The sequence below is a fragment of the Nestor notabilis genome, unplaced genomic scaffold, assembly GCF_000696875.1.
Source record: "Nestor notabilis isolate BGI_N333 unplaced genomic scaffold, ASM69687v1 scaffold3857, whole genome shotgun sequence".
In the NCBI taxonomy this organism is placed as follows: Eukaryota; Metazoa; Chordata; class Aves; order Psittaciformes; family Psittacidae; genus Nestor; species Nestor notabilis.
The window spans coordinates 4,537-18,350 of record NW_009934942.1 but is presented as its reverse complement, the minus strand read 5'-3'; the positions used below and the strand labels follow the sequence as shown (position 1 = coordinate 18,350).

Here is a 13,814-nt window from a genome sequence, read left to right as displayed (position 1 = left end):
GGGTGCTGTGCCGGGAGGGTGCTGTGCCGGGGCGCCCATGCCGCGGCCCGCCGGGTCTCCACTGCTGTCTGGCAGCGCGGTCTGGCTGATGGCCTGTGGGCCGGGTTTGTTGTGCTGGCAAACGTGGTTTTAGGGCGAATTCAGTGTGCCTGCACTCTTGGCCTAGGGTAAAGCTTGAAGCAAGTGACTAATTGTGGGTGTTTTCCTTTCACTTCCTGTGTTTCGGAGGTTTAAGCTTAAGTAGCTGCATCGTCTCACTGAGGATATAGTGAGTTGCAGTGTGGGGAGAGCAGCACCTACGACAGGTTGAGAGTGGATGCTCTAAAGCCAACTTTGCCATCAGAGGCACTATGCAGTGATGCTACATCTCACACATGCATGTGCAGACAGATCACAGAAATGGCTCCTAGCAGGTGTATTTTTATTTAGAAACAGCATGAGATTTGCTTCCTATAAAGTCAAGAGGCACGAGCTGTGTCACAGTGTGTTTCCAAAAATGTAGTTTTGCTGTCAAAATACAGGAAGGTTTCCAGTGTGACCTGCTCTAGGTGGCCCTGCCATGGCAGGGAGGCTGGACTGGGTGATCTCCAGAGGTCCCTTCCAAGGCCAGTGCTTCTGTGACTTGCATCCAGCTTTTTACATTTGTATTACTCCAACAGCTGCAACTTTTGAAACGCTCTGTGTGCGAGAATGCATCCTGGAGTTAATGGGAAGGTTGAGATGAGTGAGTGTCTTTTCTTAGATGTGATTTTTTGATTAGGGCTGAGGCCATGATGTAGTTAAGTCTGAGGTTATGTGCTTTATTTACGCATGCAGTAAACATCAGCGTTGGAGGAGTCTGGAAGCAATTGATGTGCCAATGGGTTATATTCAGCTCTGGAACAGGTATCTTGGTTTTGCTTGTGAGCATCACGGGAACACTGAGATTGAAAGGGACCTCTGGAGGTCCTCTAGCAGGCTCAGCTGGAGCAGGTTGCTCAAGACCATGTCCAGTCAGGTTTTGACTCTCCAAGCACAGTCTGCACAACCTCTTGGACAGCCTGTTCCAGTGTTTGACCACCCATTTAAGTGAAATTTCCTGTATGTCAGTTTGTACCCATCGCCTCTCGTCCTGCCAGTGTGTGTCATTCCAAGTCTAAACCTTCTTTAGTCATAGAATCATGGAATGGTTGGCATTGGAAGGGACCTTAAAACTCATCCAGTTCTGACGCCCTGCCACAAGCAGGAACACCTTGCGCTAGAGCAGGTTGCTCAAAGCCTCATCCCCACCAGGTGTTTGTACACGCTGGCAAGTTACCTTCTGAGCCTTCTTTACTCCAGGCTAAGCACTCCCAGCTCCCTCAGTCTCTACTCATGCGAGAGATGCTTCAAGTTTGTAATCACCTTCATAGCTCTTTGCAGGTCTAACTCCAGTATATCGCTGTCTTTCCCGTACCGGGGACCCAGCACCTTATGTGTGCCTCACCAGGGGGGAGAAGGATCACCTACTTCAACCTGTTGGAAATGCTTGCCTAATCCAGCGCATAAGGCTGTTGGCCTTTTTTGCTGCAAGCGTGCTGCTGGCTCAGGGCCACTTCAGGTCCACAAGGACCACCAGGTCCTTTTCTGCAGAGTTGCTCTCCAGCTGGTCAGCCAGCAGCATGTGCTGGTGCATGGTGTGAATCCTTTCCTGGTGCAAGACTTTCCACTTTCTTAAGTTCTTGAGGTTCCTGTTCCTCAGCCTGTTGAAGTCCCTCCCTGACTGATAGCATAGTCACATGGTCTACCAACCACTGCTCCCAGTGTTGTATCCTGTACCAGCTTGCTGAGTGAGGCTCACTAATGAAGGTCAGTGTTGGCCACAGGACTGACCCCTGATGTGCAGCATTAAGCAGGGATCTCATGCTGGACTTTGTCCTGCTGATCGCAACCCTTTGAGCCCAGCACTTTGGCAAGCTGTCAGTCCACCTCACTGTCAGCTTATCTGACATGGATTGTCTGTGAGGACATTGTGAGAAACAGAAATAAAAGCCTTTCTGAAATTGAGATAAAGCATCCACTCTGTGGGTCCTCTAATCACAGGAGGAAATCTGGGTTTGTTCTTAACTTCCAGCTGAAATCTCAGGATTTGTGGATATAATTCAAGGTATGCTGAGCTGGAACAGAGTCTGGAATAAAAGTTTTGAGAGGAATTAACTGCCCTCCTCGCATCAAGGGGGAGTTAAACCTACTAGCATACCTTCCTTATTTCAGGTTTTGAGCATCCCATAAGAAAGTAGAGGAGGGACAATTACTGAATAGGGACGATTACTGAAAATACAAGTAGGTGGATTGCAGTAACAGGAAAAAAATATTACATTCATGTACTTGGGACTGTTTTTGTTCCAGTTTCTAAAACCTTGTAGAATTGTGTTGTGGATCAGTGCCCAAGTTCCTTTCAGTGTAGTACTTTTATGGTAAGAGTCTGCTTTGACTTTTACTTGAGTTAAAGACAGACTCCCATGTGCTTCAGCATAACTTGGCTTAAATTATATTACTTGGTTTTTCCCAGGTTTAGATAATGTTTATTTTTCTTCTGAAAGGTGTTATTTTTGCTTTATGCAGGGTGATGCACAGAAGAATTTTTACTGGATGCTCTGAGTTAGATAAATATAGTGACTTACAAATTGCTTTCATAAATAGTCAAGACTATTTCAACTTCAAAATTAAAATCAGGTTTATTTCTACCTGTCACTCATGCTGCTTTTTTTTTCTAAATAAAGAAATCCTGAATAATATTCCTAAAAGTCGCATGAAAACTTACTTTCTTGGTAGCTGATCTTATGGGGAATACTTACTATAAGTGTCTAATTTTTTATTATTTTCCTGACCTTCCTATTAACTGAATGTTTATTTTCAAGGGTAGAGACTTCCATATCAGGATACTATTACCAATGGATTTTCAACTGAAAAATGCAAGGTAAGATAGTCTTATGAAAGCAATTTATAAGTGTTTGTAACAAAAGCTTATTCCAAGAAAAGCAGTGATGAATATGCATATGAATTATTTTTTTTTTCCAATATCGTGTTGATAATTAATTCTTACTTGTTTCAACTTAACCTTGCAACAAAATTGTTCAGTGTTAGTGTTAATAAACTCTGACAATAAACATTGCCTACATCAAAATATTTTGTGGTTAATTAACTTTGAAACCTGTTGCAATTAATTGGGTGTATTTATATAGAAAGGGAGGGAAAACATTCATTTAAATCAGATTATTTATATGTCACCATTTGGAAAACAGAAAATTCAGTGCAAAGTTGTAAATTTAAGCAATTATGGGCTTGATGAACTTTTCTGTAAAAGCTCTGTTCTTATCACTGTGTTTATCACAGTAATACATGGGGATGTGTGTGTTTTATGCATGCTTAAATGTTGCAGTCCGTAGTTGTGCCTGGACCAGCCTGCTCTGAATGTGAACAGATGTGGTATTCGAGAGCTTTATTACTTTCTAGGTCGGATACTTAAAACCACATTATAGGTAACTTTGACATTTTCAGGTTGTAATTTTTAAATATAGGTATATTTTATGAAGTCATACTAGCTTACAAGAATTATGTTGTTGTTTTCAGCAAAGAACAGGCTTTCATAGGTAAATGCTTAATTTTTAATGGACTTTGGGATAGTGACATTTGAAAGTTTTAAATAACTTTGAATGTGAAACTTAAAGAAATTCTGAAGTATTATTTAGTTCCTTTGTTTTTTTGAAGAGAAGCTTTTATGTTGCTGTGTAGCAGACTTTCTGATCTCTGCTACAGATTACGTACTGTGAATTTAAAACTTACACGATGTACTGTTTGTCTAGGCTAGAGTGTAGCTGGCACCTAAAGAAGATACTGCATCAATATCGGCATATTTTAAAGCAGGTATACCACTTTGAAACCCATTTCTGTTGAGTGCATACTTGAAAAGCTTATATTTACACACCTATTCTAAAACTGCTAAAGAACTCTAATTCTACAGCCAAGGTTTATTCTTATGTACTTAACGATTTGCAGGTCAGTCTAAAGACAGACGAATGAAATTTAGTAAATCCTTAGTTTTATTCAAGCTTTATTTTTTTTTTAAGATTGAGATAGAATATTTTAAAAATAAATGGCTGCTGACGTTTTACTGGAATTTGTCTTTAATCTCTCAGAAACAGATTTTGGTTTTCACTTTTATCTATTTTTTTACAGAGTTTTCGTAGTGCAAAGAAGAGAATTCACATTAATTATTGCTGGGTATAGCACAAACTGTGTTGTAGTCAGTCAAGGAGTCTAAGTTAAACCCCTATATCTAGAAGAAACTTTATAAGAAGGCATCTTTGCCAGGTGTGCTAGTTGAGACTCTCTTTCTCATGAATTGTGCGCCCCCTTGGAGAACAAGGGTTATGAGTTGGGAGTAACCAAAGATACAGAGCTGAGGAAAGAGAATCGTAAATAGGCATAGCATCTGAAGATAGACAGAGATCCCTAATCATGTGCAGCATCTAAAAGGAGATGGGTCTGGAGAGTTCCTAAAGAAAATGTAACTAACTAAGAAACATTTTTGAGTGATTCTAAGCTTCTGTTCTCATTGGTGAAGACAAAAGTCTTCATAAGTGTCTTCATAAATATGTAAAGTCTTTATAAACTACGCAGATGTGTCGTGTTGTTACAAAGGTGATGGTTCATTTTCAGGAAGGTTTCCTGTACTCTGGTAGATTTGTTCTGTAATTGAAATATTTAAACCTGTGGTGTACAGTTGGGGCTGTTTATATGAGTCAGTTTGACAACACTGTAAAAATAGTTGGACTGAAATTGCTTACCACTAAAAGTTATGACTTGAAGAACTGATACTGTGTTCCCTCCAGAGGCTGCACAGCTGTCCAGATCTCAGCAGCTTTATGGTGGAGCTGAAAACTATTTTGGTAAGTGACAGAATATGTATGTGGGAGATGGGATGTTCTCAAAGCTTTGGTTTTCACTTTCAGGTTTTTTTACAGCTTACTGTTTGATAGGTGGGTTTATGTGTTGGCTTTTATTTTTAAGAAAAGGTAATTTTGTATGTATGTATGTATGTTCATGTAATATTTGTGTAAATATCCTTTAGGATTTTAAGTGACTCTCTGGAAATTTGAGTGTCATGGAAAAATTAGAATCCCAGCAAGGGATTTCAGTATAGAGCCATCCTCTTTGCAATGATTTTCTTGGAATTCCTGTTATTGTCCAGATGGCAAAAAACGCTTATAAACTTACAAAGGATTATACAGTCTCTGGATTACTGAAGGTGCTTTCACCTGGGTGACAACTTGAACCATAAGAGCAGAAAACATTTTTTTTTTTAATAGCTCAGAGACTCTTTACTATTTTTTCTTATTATTTTTTTGTAACGTGGGATTGAAGAACAAAGTCTATGGTTAACTGACCATTTCTTGTCTGTTAGTAAAACATTACTCTATGAGCATTCTTGGCAAAGAATATTTGCATTCAGCCTACTTAGAAATGAAACACAGTAAGTATTTTTCAAAACAACAAAATACCCTCCTGGTATTACACTACTGCTCCGTGCTAGCAGTGCTTTTCCTCACTATTGGTTCAATCCCTGCCAAGCAGGATTATGCTAAACCAGGCAAAGATGCTTCGAATAGGACTGAATAAGAATGTCTAAATGTGGCTGTTTTGGAATATTTCACAATAGTTATTCCAATCTCTGCCTGGATACACAAGCACTCAGAAGATGAGAATGCAAAGAAAGTATAATTCATTCAAAATAATAAAATAGTGATCCTCAGTGCAACAAAAGACACCATGGCAGAACTGTGCAGAAATAGTTGTTATACTGATTCTATAATTCGTTCTATTTATTATTTCTTTTATTTAAGTTTCCCTTACTTTGATTTATTAATAATTTTATTATAAATTTCATTAATTTATTTATTTGTCCTGTAAGCATGATTTTAACTGAAGTAAACCTTTAAAGATGAAGTAGCACAATAGAAATGTGGAACATCTGGTTTAGTTTTTCTCTATAACATGGCTTTACCTCTTTGATAAAAATCTCTTCTTGAGGCATTACGACATACTTGATGAGTGTCTGTACCAGAACTTACTCTCTGGGTTCCTATGATGTTAAAACTGAGAAAGTGATTTTTTGATTTATATTTTTTATTGCTATATAAAGTTGTATATAGCTACTTAAAAATAATATGAGGGATTTCATACATGTATCATCTTTGTGGCTGTGGGGCCCAGGAGACAGCTGTGGGCTTAATAGAACCTTCTTTTGAAATGTTCTTTCAGTCAAGATGCTTGACTTCAAATTTATTAGCTGAAAAAGAGGCACATTTGATATTTGCATCTGAAGACCAAGTTGTCAACATCTGTGGGGTTGTTTTTTTAAATTGCAGATGTTTTCATTACCAGTATCTGAAGTAATTTACCAAACAGCTTCTTTGTCTGCTTTAGCTGGAGGCTATAACAAAACAAATGCAGTGTACAGTTAATTTTACATAAGCTTAATATTTTTGAATGGATTGCAAAAATCACATGGCTAAATAGATGCAAAAATATTGAAATCTCTCTTAATGATGTTTTAAATGTTTTTTAAACAGGAAATTGCTTTAAAGAATACACAAGACCTGCATATACCACGGCCGCCACAATACTACTCCAGTCTTGTCAGAGATCTAGAAATACTAGGTTGGAATAAGTATGTTTATTTTATTTCTTAGCAGACATCTTTAGAATATCTGTTCTTCTTCTGTATTTGTGAGTTGTACATGTCAATGTACTTGTTCTTTTAATTTATCCTGTTCAGAAGCTGGCTTTGCTTTAAAATCTCTGCTGCTTTGTTTTTACTTTAAAAAAACCCAACAAAACTGTATCAACTGAAGTTATATTTTCAGTCTCAAATAACTAAGCTGAAAGGTGAGATGCTACTACTAAGAAATCAATTCTTCTTTGACCTATAAACTATTGGCATAGTAACCATATTTAATACAGCATTTATAGCTCTCCTTTTTCTTCATTCTCTTCCCAACTTCATACAGCTTTTTTTGACTGTTCCTTTATGCTATGGTTCATCTTCATGTACTTTTATGCTTTTATGAAAACAGTTCATGCATTTTTTTAGAACTAGAATAATTGTTTTTAAAGAAACAGTTCTGTCTTGCTCTCCATAGCACAAGGATCTCCTTATACAAAGGAATAACACAGTTAATCCACAAAAAGGTAGATCTGGGGGCAGGGGGAATGAGTGAGGAAAGCTGTAAATCTAGAACTTCCAAAGAGCCAGCAATTTACGACACCTGCAGAGAGAAACATATACATATATATATATATATGTGTGTGTATGTATTTTGCTACCTAGATGAATTCAAATGGAGATAAGGGCTATTGAAAAGCATTCTTTAGTCTCCAAAAACTGGAAGTAGACCATGTTTGGGGGAAAATGGGGAAAATGCTGGTTAATGCACAAGGGGAATGTAAACTGTTACCTGAGGATGGAGGCTTAGTACACCCAAGAACGTGGTTTCATGTATATGCTGCACTGTAAACTGAATATCTGTGGAAGAAGTGACAGCTCAGTTCATCTTCTGGGAGAATGAGAACTAGAAGTGAGTCTTTTCACTCCAACTGAAAATCAAACCCCAAAATCTTCAAAAAGCCCATGCTAGCAAAACAAACGTAATATATACTTAAAGACAATAAATACACTTTAAAGATGTATTTATATGAAAAGTACTATATTTCTTATTTTCTATATAAATATAGCATATAGCTAAATATACTAAAAATACACTTTGAAAATACATTTGAGTAGCTTATCTCAAAACTGGTATTTGTTCTGACTTACTGTATATACAAAACATCCAGTGGGTTATTATTAAAAAGGACATCAGTGTTTTACCAGAGCATGCTTCTAGGGCAGAGTTTGACCTGGTTCCTAGCACACATGGTCTTTGTGCAGCCACACAACTTACGCTGTGCTTTTGTTGAGTGGAGTCATGTAATTCAGTAAAGATACACCTTGATAAGGTACCTGTTTGAGGTTTTTTTGGTTGGGAAGTTAATCGTTAACCAAAGGGCTAGGCTGTACATAGGGGATCATACCTCTAATATGCTGCTAAAAAGGCCTTTTAACCTTGACTGATTTTGAGTTGCAGATATATTTGCATGTTAGTTAAAAACATCCTGGTATGATCTTTCAGTGCAAGACTAAGCCTGCATTTAGTACTGGTAATAAGGATCAAGCCCTGCTCACACCTTGAGAAGCCTCCAGCTTTATTTATCATGGTTTTTCTTAGAAAAGAACTGGCTTGTTGTAGAACCTAGATTTACCTTTTCCTGGTGAGTTTTGGGTCGTGCTGGGAGCTGGCTGCATCCAAATCCAACTGAAAAACTGAAGGATATTTAATTTGAAAGCCAAGCAAAGCAATAAACTATGGTTCCTTTACCTCTGAAGCAAGTTAGGAAGCTCTCAGGTATGGCACAAGCTTAGTGTGTTCTAGTGGCTTTTATCTCTAAGGAATATGTGACGTTTCTCAGAAACAAATTGAAGACATTGTCTGCAATGATCTTGCACCTCTTCCCTCCTAAGCCACTGAAAGTACATACAGTAGTGAGGATTGCAAATGGGCAGGCTGCTGTGATCAGGTATAATCACTTTCTCTGTATCACAGTGAACTTGATTCTTTGACCTAATGTGGGTGTGGGAGAGGGTGAATATGCTTTCATATTCAAATGCTTTCAGCAGGTTGTAAAATGGTACCAAATTTCCAACACTTAAGTGCTGTCCTACCAGCTGAGGAGTTCAAAGGAGGATACTTCCTTCATTTTAAGAACATGAAAAAATACCAGCACAAACCTCATCAGCTGAGGTGGGAGACAATACACACGTAGTAGTACTAAGCTATAGGAAAGGCTCTTCTAATACTATCTCATAACCTCGCTAGTTGATTCAATGACAATGTCTCAGGAAGGTAAGTTATGGAATTTCAAAGATGTGTAGGACTCCTGTCATCCTCGTGTGGATTCATAAAGGTTGCTAATACCTCTTAAGGCCATGGTGTGAGTCATGCTCTCTCAAGTCTCAATGCATTTTTGCTTGATACTTGCCAAGGTTGTTCATATAAGTATCTTCTTTTCTTTCTTTCCCCACTTCCAAGGGAATCCTGCATTGTCATCTGTTCTCAATCATTTGTGTGTTATGCTGAGTTACAGTACTTCAGAGATTTAACTGAGGCTTTCCATCTTTATGGTCATTCCATTTTTTTCTGTGTGATAAAATGATGGAGCTTACAAAGAGTGAAGGTTTCTATAACTGAAATACCACCTATGTAAACAATTCCTTATTTGATTAGGCAATCATATGAAGCAGTTCATTTGGCTGTTATAACGTTGTCCAACTTCTTCCAGTCCTATAGAACTGCCCCTTTTGTCTCTTCTTATCCAAAGAGTAGTAGAGTGGTGTTATAGAACAGGTAGCCATAAAGCTACTGGTTTTCTTTTTTCTATCCTAAATGGAAAATTGAATCCTCCTTCATATATTACATTTTGTTGGGAAGAAGGAAGGCTGGCTAGGAATATTCATTCTGGGCATTCTTTAACCCTGTATACCCCTTGTCACAGGAGTTTTTATATTCATTACTGTTCCTGTTTGTGACAAAGTTTGAAAGGGAAGAGGACATCTTACTGGAAAACCTCTAAAGAGATGGTTTGTGATGAATAATACTTAAAAGGTGTTGTGTTGTTTAGCTTGAATAGTTACCTTCTACTAACAAACAGCTAGTTGTTGATGTCAATTAAATAAAAGCCATAAGAGTTTGCAGATTGGTTTGGATTGTAGTGGTGCATCATAGCTTTGATAATCTGTATTTTCCAGTTATCTACAAGCTCAGTGAAAATCACATTTTAATCTGGTTTTAAAAATACTTTAAATACGAATTGTGAAACTAAAAATATGTTAAAAATCAAGTAATGGACAGAACTTGAACATCATTTTATGATGTACCCCTTTATAGGTAACTGAACAGGGAGCAAGTATTGGTGCTCTCATCACCTTTTCCAAGGTGACACTTTTTTCTTCTTAAACTTCGTCTAATTCACACTGTCAATAAAACTGAACGTGAAGGTTCATTACAAATGATTGAACATAATCATATAATCACTATATTTTTAACATAATGGTGTGCATGTTCTTATATTTTAAATATAAGTATAAATGCACACATGCGTATATGTTTATTTTAGGCTGTCAGGTTGTTAAACTAATTGTAAAAGTACTGAATCCTTAAGGGTTTCAGAAATAAATTTAAAGGTAGGTGTGTTGGTGTCCTCAGCATAAGAAGGACATGGAGCTGTTGGAGCAAGTCCAGAGGAGGCCACGAGGATGATCAGGGGCTCGAACAGCTCCTGTATGGAGACAGGCTGAGAAAGTTGGGGCTGTTCAGCCTGGAGAAGAGAAGCTGCGTGGAGACCTCAGAGCAGCTTCCAGTGCCTGAAGGGTGCCTATAAGGATGGTGAGGAGGGACTCTTCATTAGGGACTGCAGTGATAGGACAAGGGGTGATGGCTTCAAACTGAAACAGGGGAAGTTCAGGTTAGATATAAGGAAGAAGTTCTTTACAGTGAGGGAGGCAGAATGGGTTGGCCAAAGAAGTTGTGAATGCTCCATCCCTGGCAATGTTCAAGGCCAGGTTGGATGGAGCCTTGGGTGACATGGTTTAGTGCAAGGTGTCCCTGCCCATGGCAGGGGGGTTGGAACTAGATGATCTTAAGGTCCTTTCCAACCCAAACCACTCTATGATTCTATGTCCATTGCTATCTAAGAAATATACATAATTTTTTAATCTTGTTTCCTCTCACCCAATATACAGTAAGGAAATGCAAACATTATTTTTAAACTAAATAATCCACACCTTTCTGGCACCTCCAGAGTGAGGTGGTCCAAACATGATGATTATTGTAACAGATCATTTTAAATCCTAAGCACCTTGACAGCATCCCTTTATTTTTTCCGTTCTCTTTTGCAGTTTACCTTTACAGTGCCTTGATGCTGGCACCAGTTGTACTTTGGTTTGGACTCTGCTATATTTTTTATCATATATAGGGGTGAGATACAAGTAGTTCTTATCTTTGTAAAACTTTGTGATATAATTTTAAGTTGGAACAAAGCAGGAGCCATTATTTTTTTCCAGTTAGAGGCAGAATGCTCTAATTCTGTCTAAATAAATTGAGTTTAATTGACTACAGTTGAGTTACACTTTTATAAAGACTTGTATTTCTTTCAACTGTCGGGAAGAAAAGGAGTGTCAAAGTGCCACCAGGAATCTGTGCATCTATTTAATATTACATTAATCAGCATTAAACATGAAATGATAGGTATCTCTCCCTGCTTACTACCGGCACTGCTTTTTCAGTCTGTATTTTCAGGTCCCCTCATATTGAAGCTATGTCATTTATGTAGATCATTTTCTTTTCACTTCCTTCCTAGGAATGCGCACACCCTTTGCTGTATGTCTCCTTTTCTTGTACAGGCTTCTACAACTGCACGGCCAGTTTCACTTGAAAGAGAACTGTTTTTCCCAACATTCTGGCTTGAGTGACTGGACTAGTATGTAATGGTTTGAAAAAATAAATGTTACTCAGGCCAGAAAGCAGATGCTTTCTTTGCACTCTGATAAGGCCTTTCCATCAGTCATAGGTGATAAGTTGTACAATAATCTTGGGCTGCTTTTTATCTTTACGCAAGAATGACATAGTAAAAATGCCAAAATATCCACGTGCCCAGTTCACTGGTAAATATATGGAGAAGTTTGAACATTTTTGGCAGTTGTTGAAGGTATTCAGATGAACCTATTTCTAGGGAACAATGTGGTTTACAATTGTATTCATCTTCATTGCAGTGGGAATCACAAATCAGTGACCTCTTAAAGAGTCAGTGATTATGTCAGAAGTTTTAAAACTTATTTATGTTTAGTATGTACTTGCTACTTGCTTCGGTGCATGTATACTGTGTAAAACTGTCACGAAACAGAGGCAAATCATCATAAATAACTCATTTCCTACCTGTTTGGGTATTATTTTCTGCAGGAAATCAATTTTAGAATATGAGCTAATATCCACTGAATTTTCCACAATAATAGTATTGATAATAAAAGAGAACTTCATTGAAGAGAAAAGCAAATCAAGGGCATAAAAGTCTCAGTAAAGAAACTGCAGAAATGGATCAAAGATTTGACAGGAAGTTTAATGTGTACATAAGTAGAGGCTGACAGGAACATGCTGTGTGTGTCAAAGGTTCTGGTGATGGAAAACTGAAACACAGTGCTCACTGACCACAGCATGAGCCTTGACACACATTGTAAATAACCCAAAGATATATGACTGCATTAAGCAGTTGACTGGTGTATTAACAGCAGTAAATCTAGAACAGCAGAAATGGTTGGCATACAGAGCTTCCTCTGATTAATATTTGCGACAGACTAATAAGAGTAATGCAGACATTTCAAACTGGACTTCTTCACAATGCTGTTAGAGTTTTCTTTTCTCTTTCAGAGTTGCATACGTGGATACTGGTCTGACCACAGTCAAGCTGAAAGCTGAAGACTCTTGTGGTCGACAGCATCTCATCACTCTGAAGTTCAATGCAAAGGTGAGTTGATGGGGGAGAAAGTATTTTAAGGCTTCCTTGTAAAAAGTGGATTTTTCTTTATTCATAAGTGTTTTAGAGAGTTGGTTTGTGAGTATATCTGTTCTGCAAGGTAATGGTGGGTTGTTTGTTTTAATAGAAAGTAGTTTTCAGACTTTTAACTATATTTAAAATTAATATTTCATTATGGTTATATGTAAGAATCTTTTCATATGAAACTGCATCGCACTTTATGCATCAAAGCACTTTACGGTATTGCAGTTATTTCACTGGGTTGCAGACAAAGCTTTCTGGGAGACTTTGATTCATTATCACTCCATCCAGAGATGATGCATATAACGAGAAAGAGAGGATGGTGGGTTGCTTGTTTAGGAAGTCTTACTGTTAAAGCTATAGATGTAAAGATTTATGGAAAATTGACTACAGAAGCAAACTCCTTATGTTAAAAAAAAGTTACTACTTTTTAGGCTAAACAATTGTCTGTTTTTCATAGTGTTTGCAAAGCAAATCCATGGTGTTTAATTCTTCCTGCTACTTAGAAGTGAACTCAAATTGCAATGTTTCTTCTTAGAATTTCTCATTTCAAGGCATAAATCTCTTATCAGGAACTATGAATATCCAGGTGTGGTGACAATTGGATGGTAATAGCTGTTGTCTTCAGAAAATCAGTTTAGGGGACAAAAATGTTTCCAAAAATGTCTAAATGTTGTTATTTGGACTGCCCTTCAACTATCGTCTGGACTAATAATATTGAAGGGATGAGGAGTGGGCTTAAAGTCAAATTTCACCTCCACGGGCATCCCATATTCCTTTAAATACCTGGAGTTTTTGAGTTTTGCATACAAGAAGCTAATTTTACCTTGGAAGAGGAAAAGCCCATGGAAAAGGCACTGGTTAGGAATTGAGGTTGCTAAAGTGGATGTAAAAAAAAAAGGAGTAAAATTGTCCTACATGCACAGACTAATGGATGCACAATTAATTTGCTACTAAATCCATTGATGGAAAAGATATCAGGAAGTACAATTCTGGTCTATTTAGCACATGAGGAGAGTGACCAGACTGTTGTCATGGTTTATATTGGAGCTGCTATGTCAGACTTAGTATGACACAAGCAATTAAGTGCAGCCTGTTGCCCCTAAGTTTTGTCTTAATTTTTATGGTGACCCAAGTAAAGTATTTCA

General features: G+C 37.8%; 1 protein-coding gene across 1 annotated transcript in view; it reads left to right on the top strand.

The window, feature by feature from the left end:
• Positions 1 to 2,879: 2,879 nt before the first annotated feature.
• Positions 2,880 to 13,814, top strand: part of LOC104408088 (E3 ubiquitin-protein ligase FANCL-like) — a gene marked incomplete at both ends in the record, with an annotated part of 14,537 nt that continues 3,602 nt past the window's right edge. Inside the window, 5 exons of the mRNA XM_010017570.1 lie at positions 2,880 to 2,938; positions 3,825 to 3,885; positions 4,854 to 4,910; positions 6,594 to 6,691; positions 12,540 to 12,636. Coding sequence (XP_010015872.1) covers positions 2,880 to 2,938; positions 3,825 to 3,885; positions 4,854 to 4,910; positions 6,594 to 6,691; positions 12,540 to 12,636 — 372 coding nt within the window. The remainder of the gene's footprint in view (positions 2,939 to 3,824; positions 3,886 to 4,853; positions 4,911 to 6,593; positions 6,692 to 12,539; positions 12,637 to 13,814) is intronic.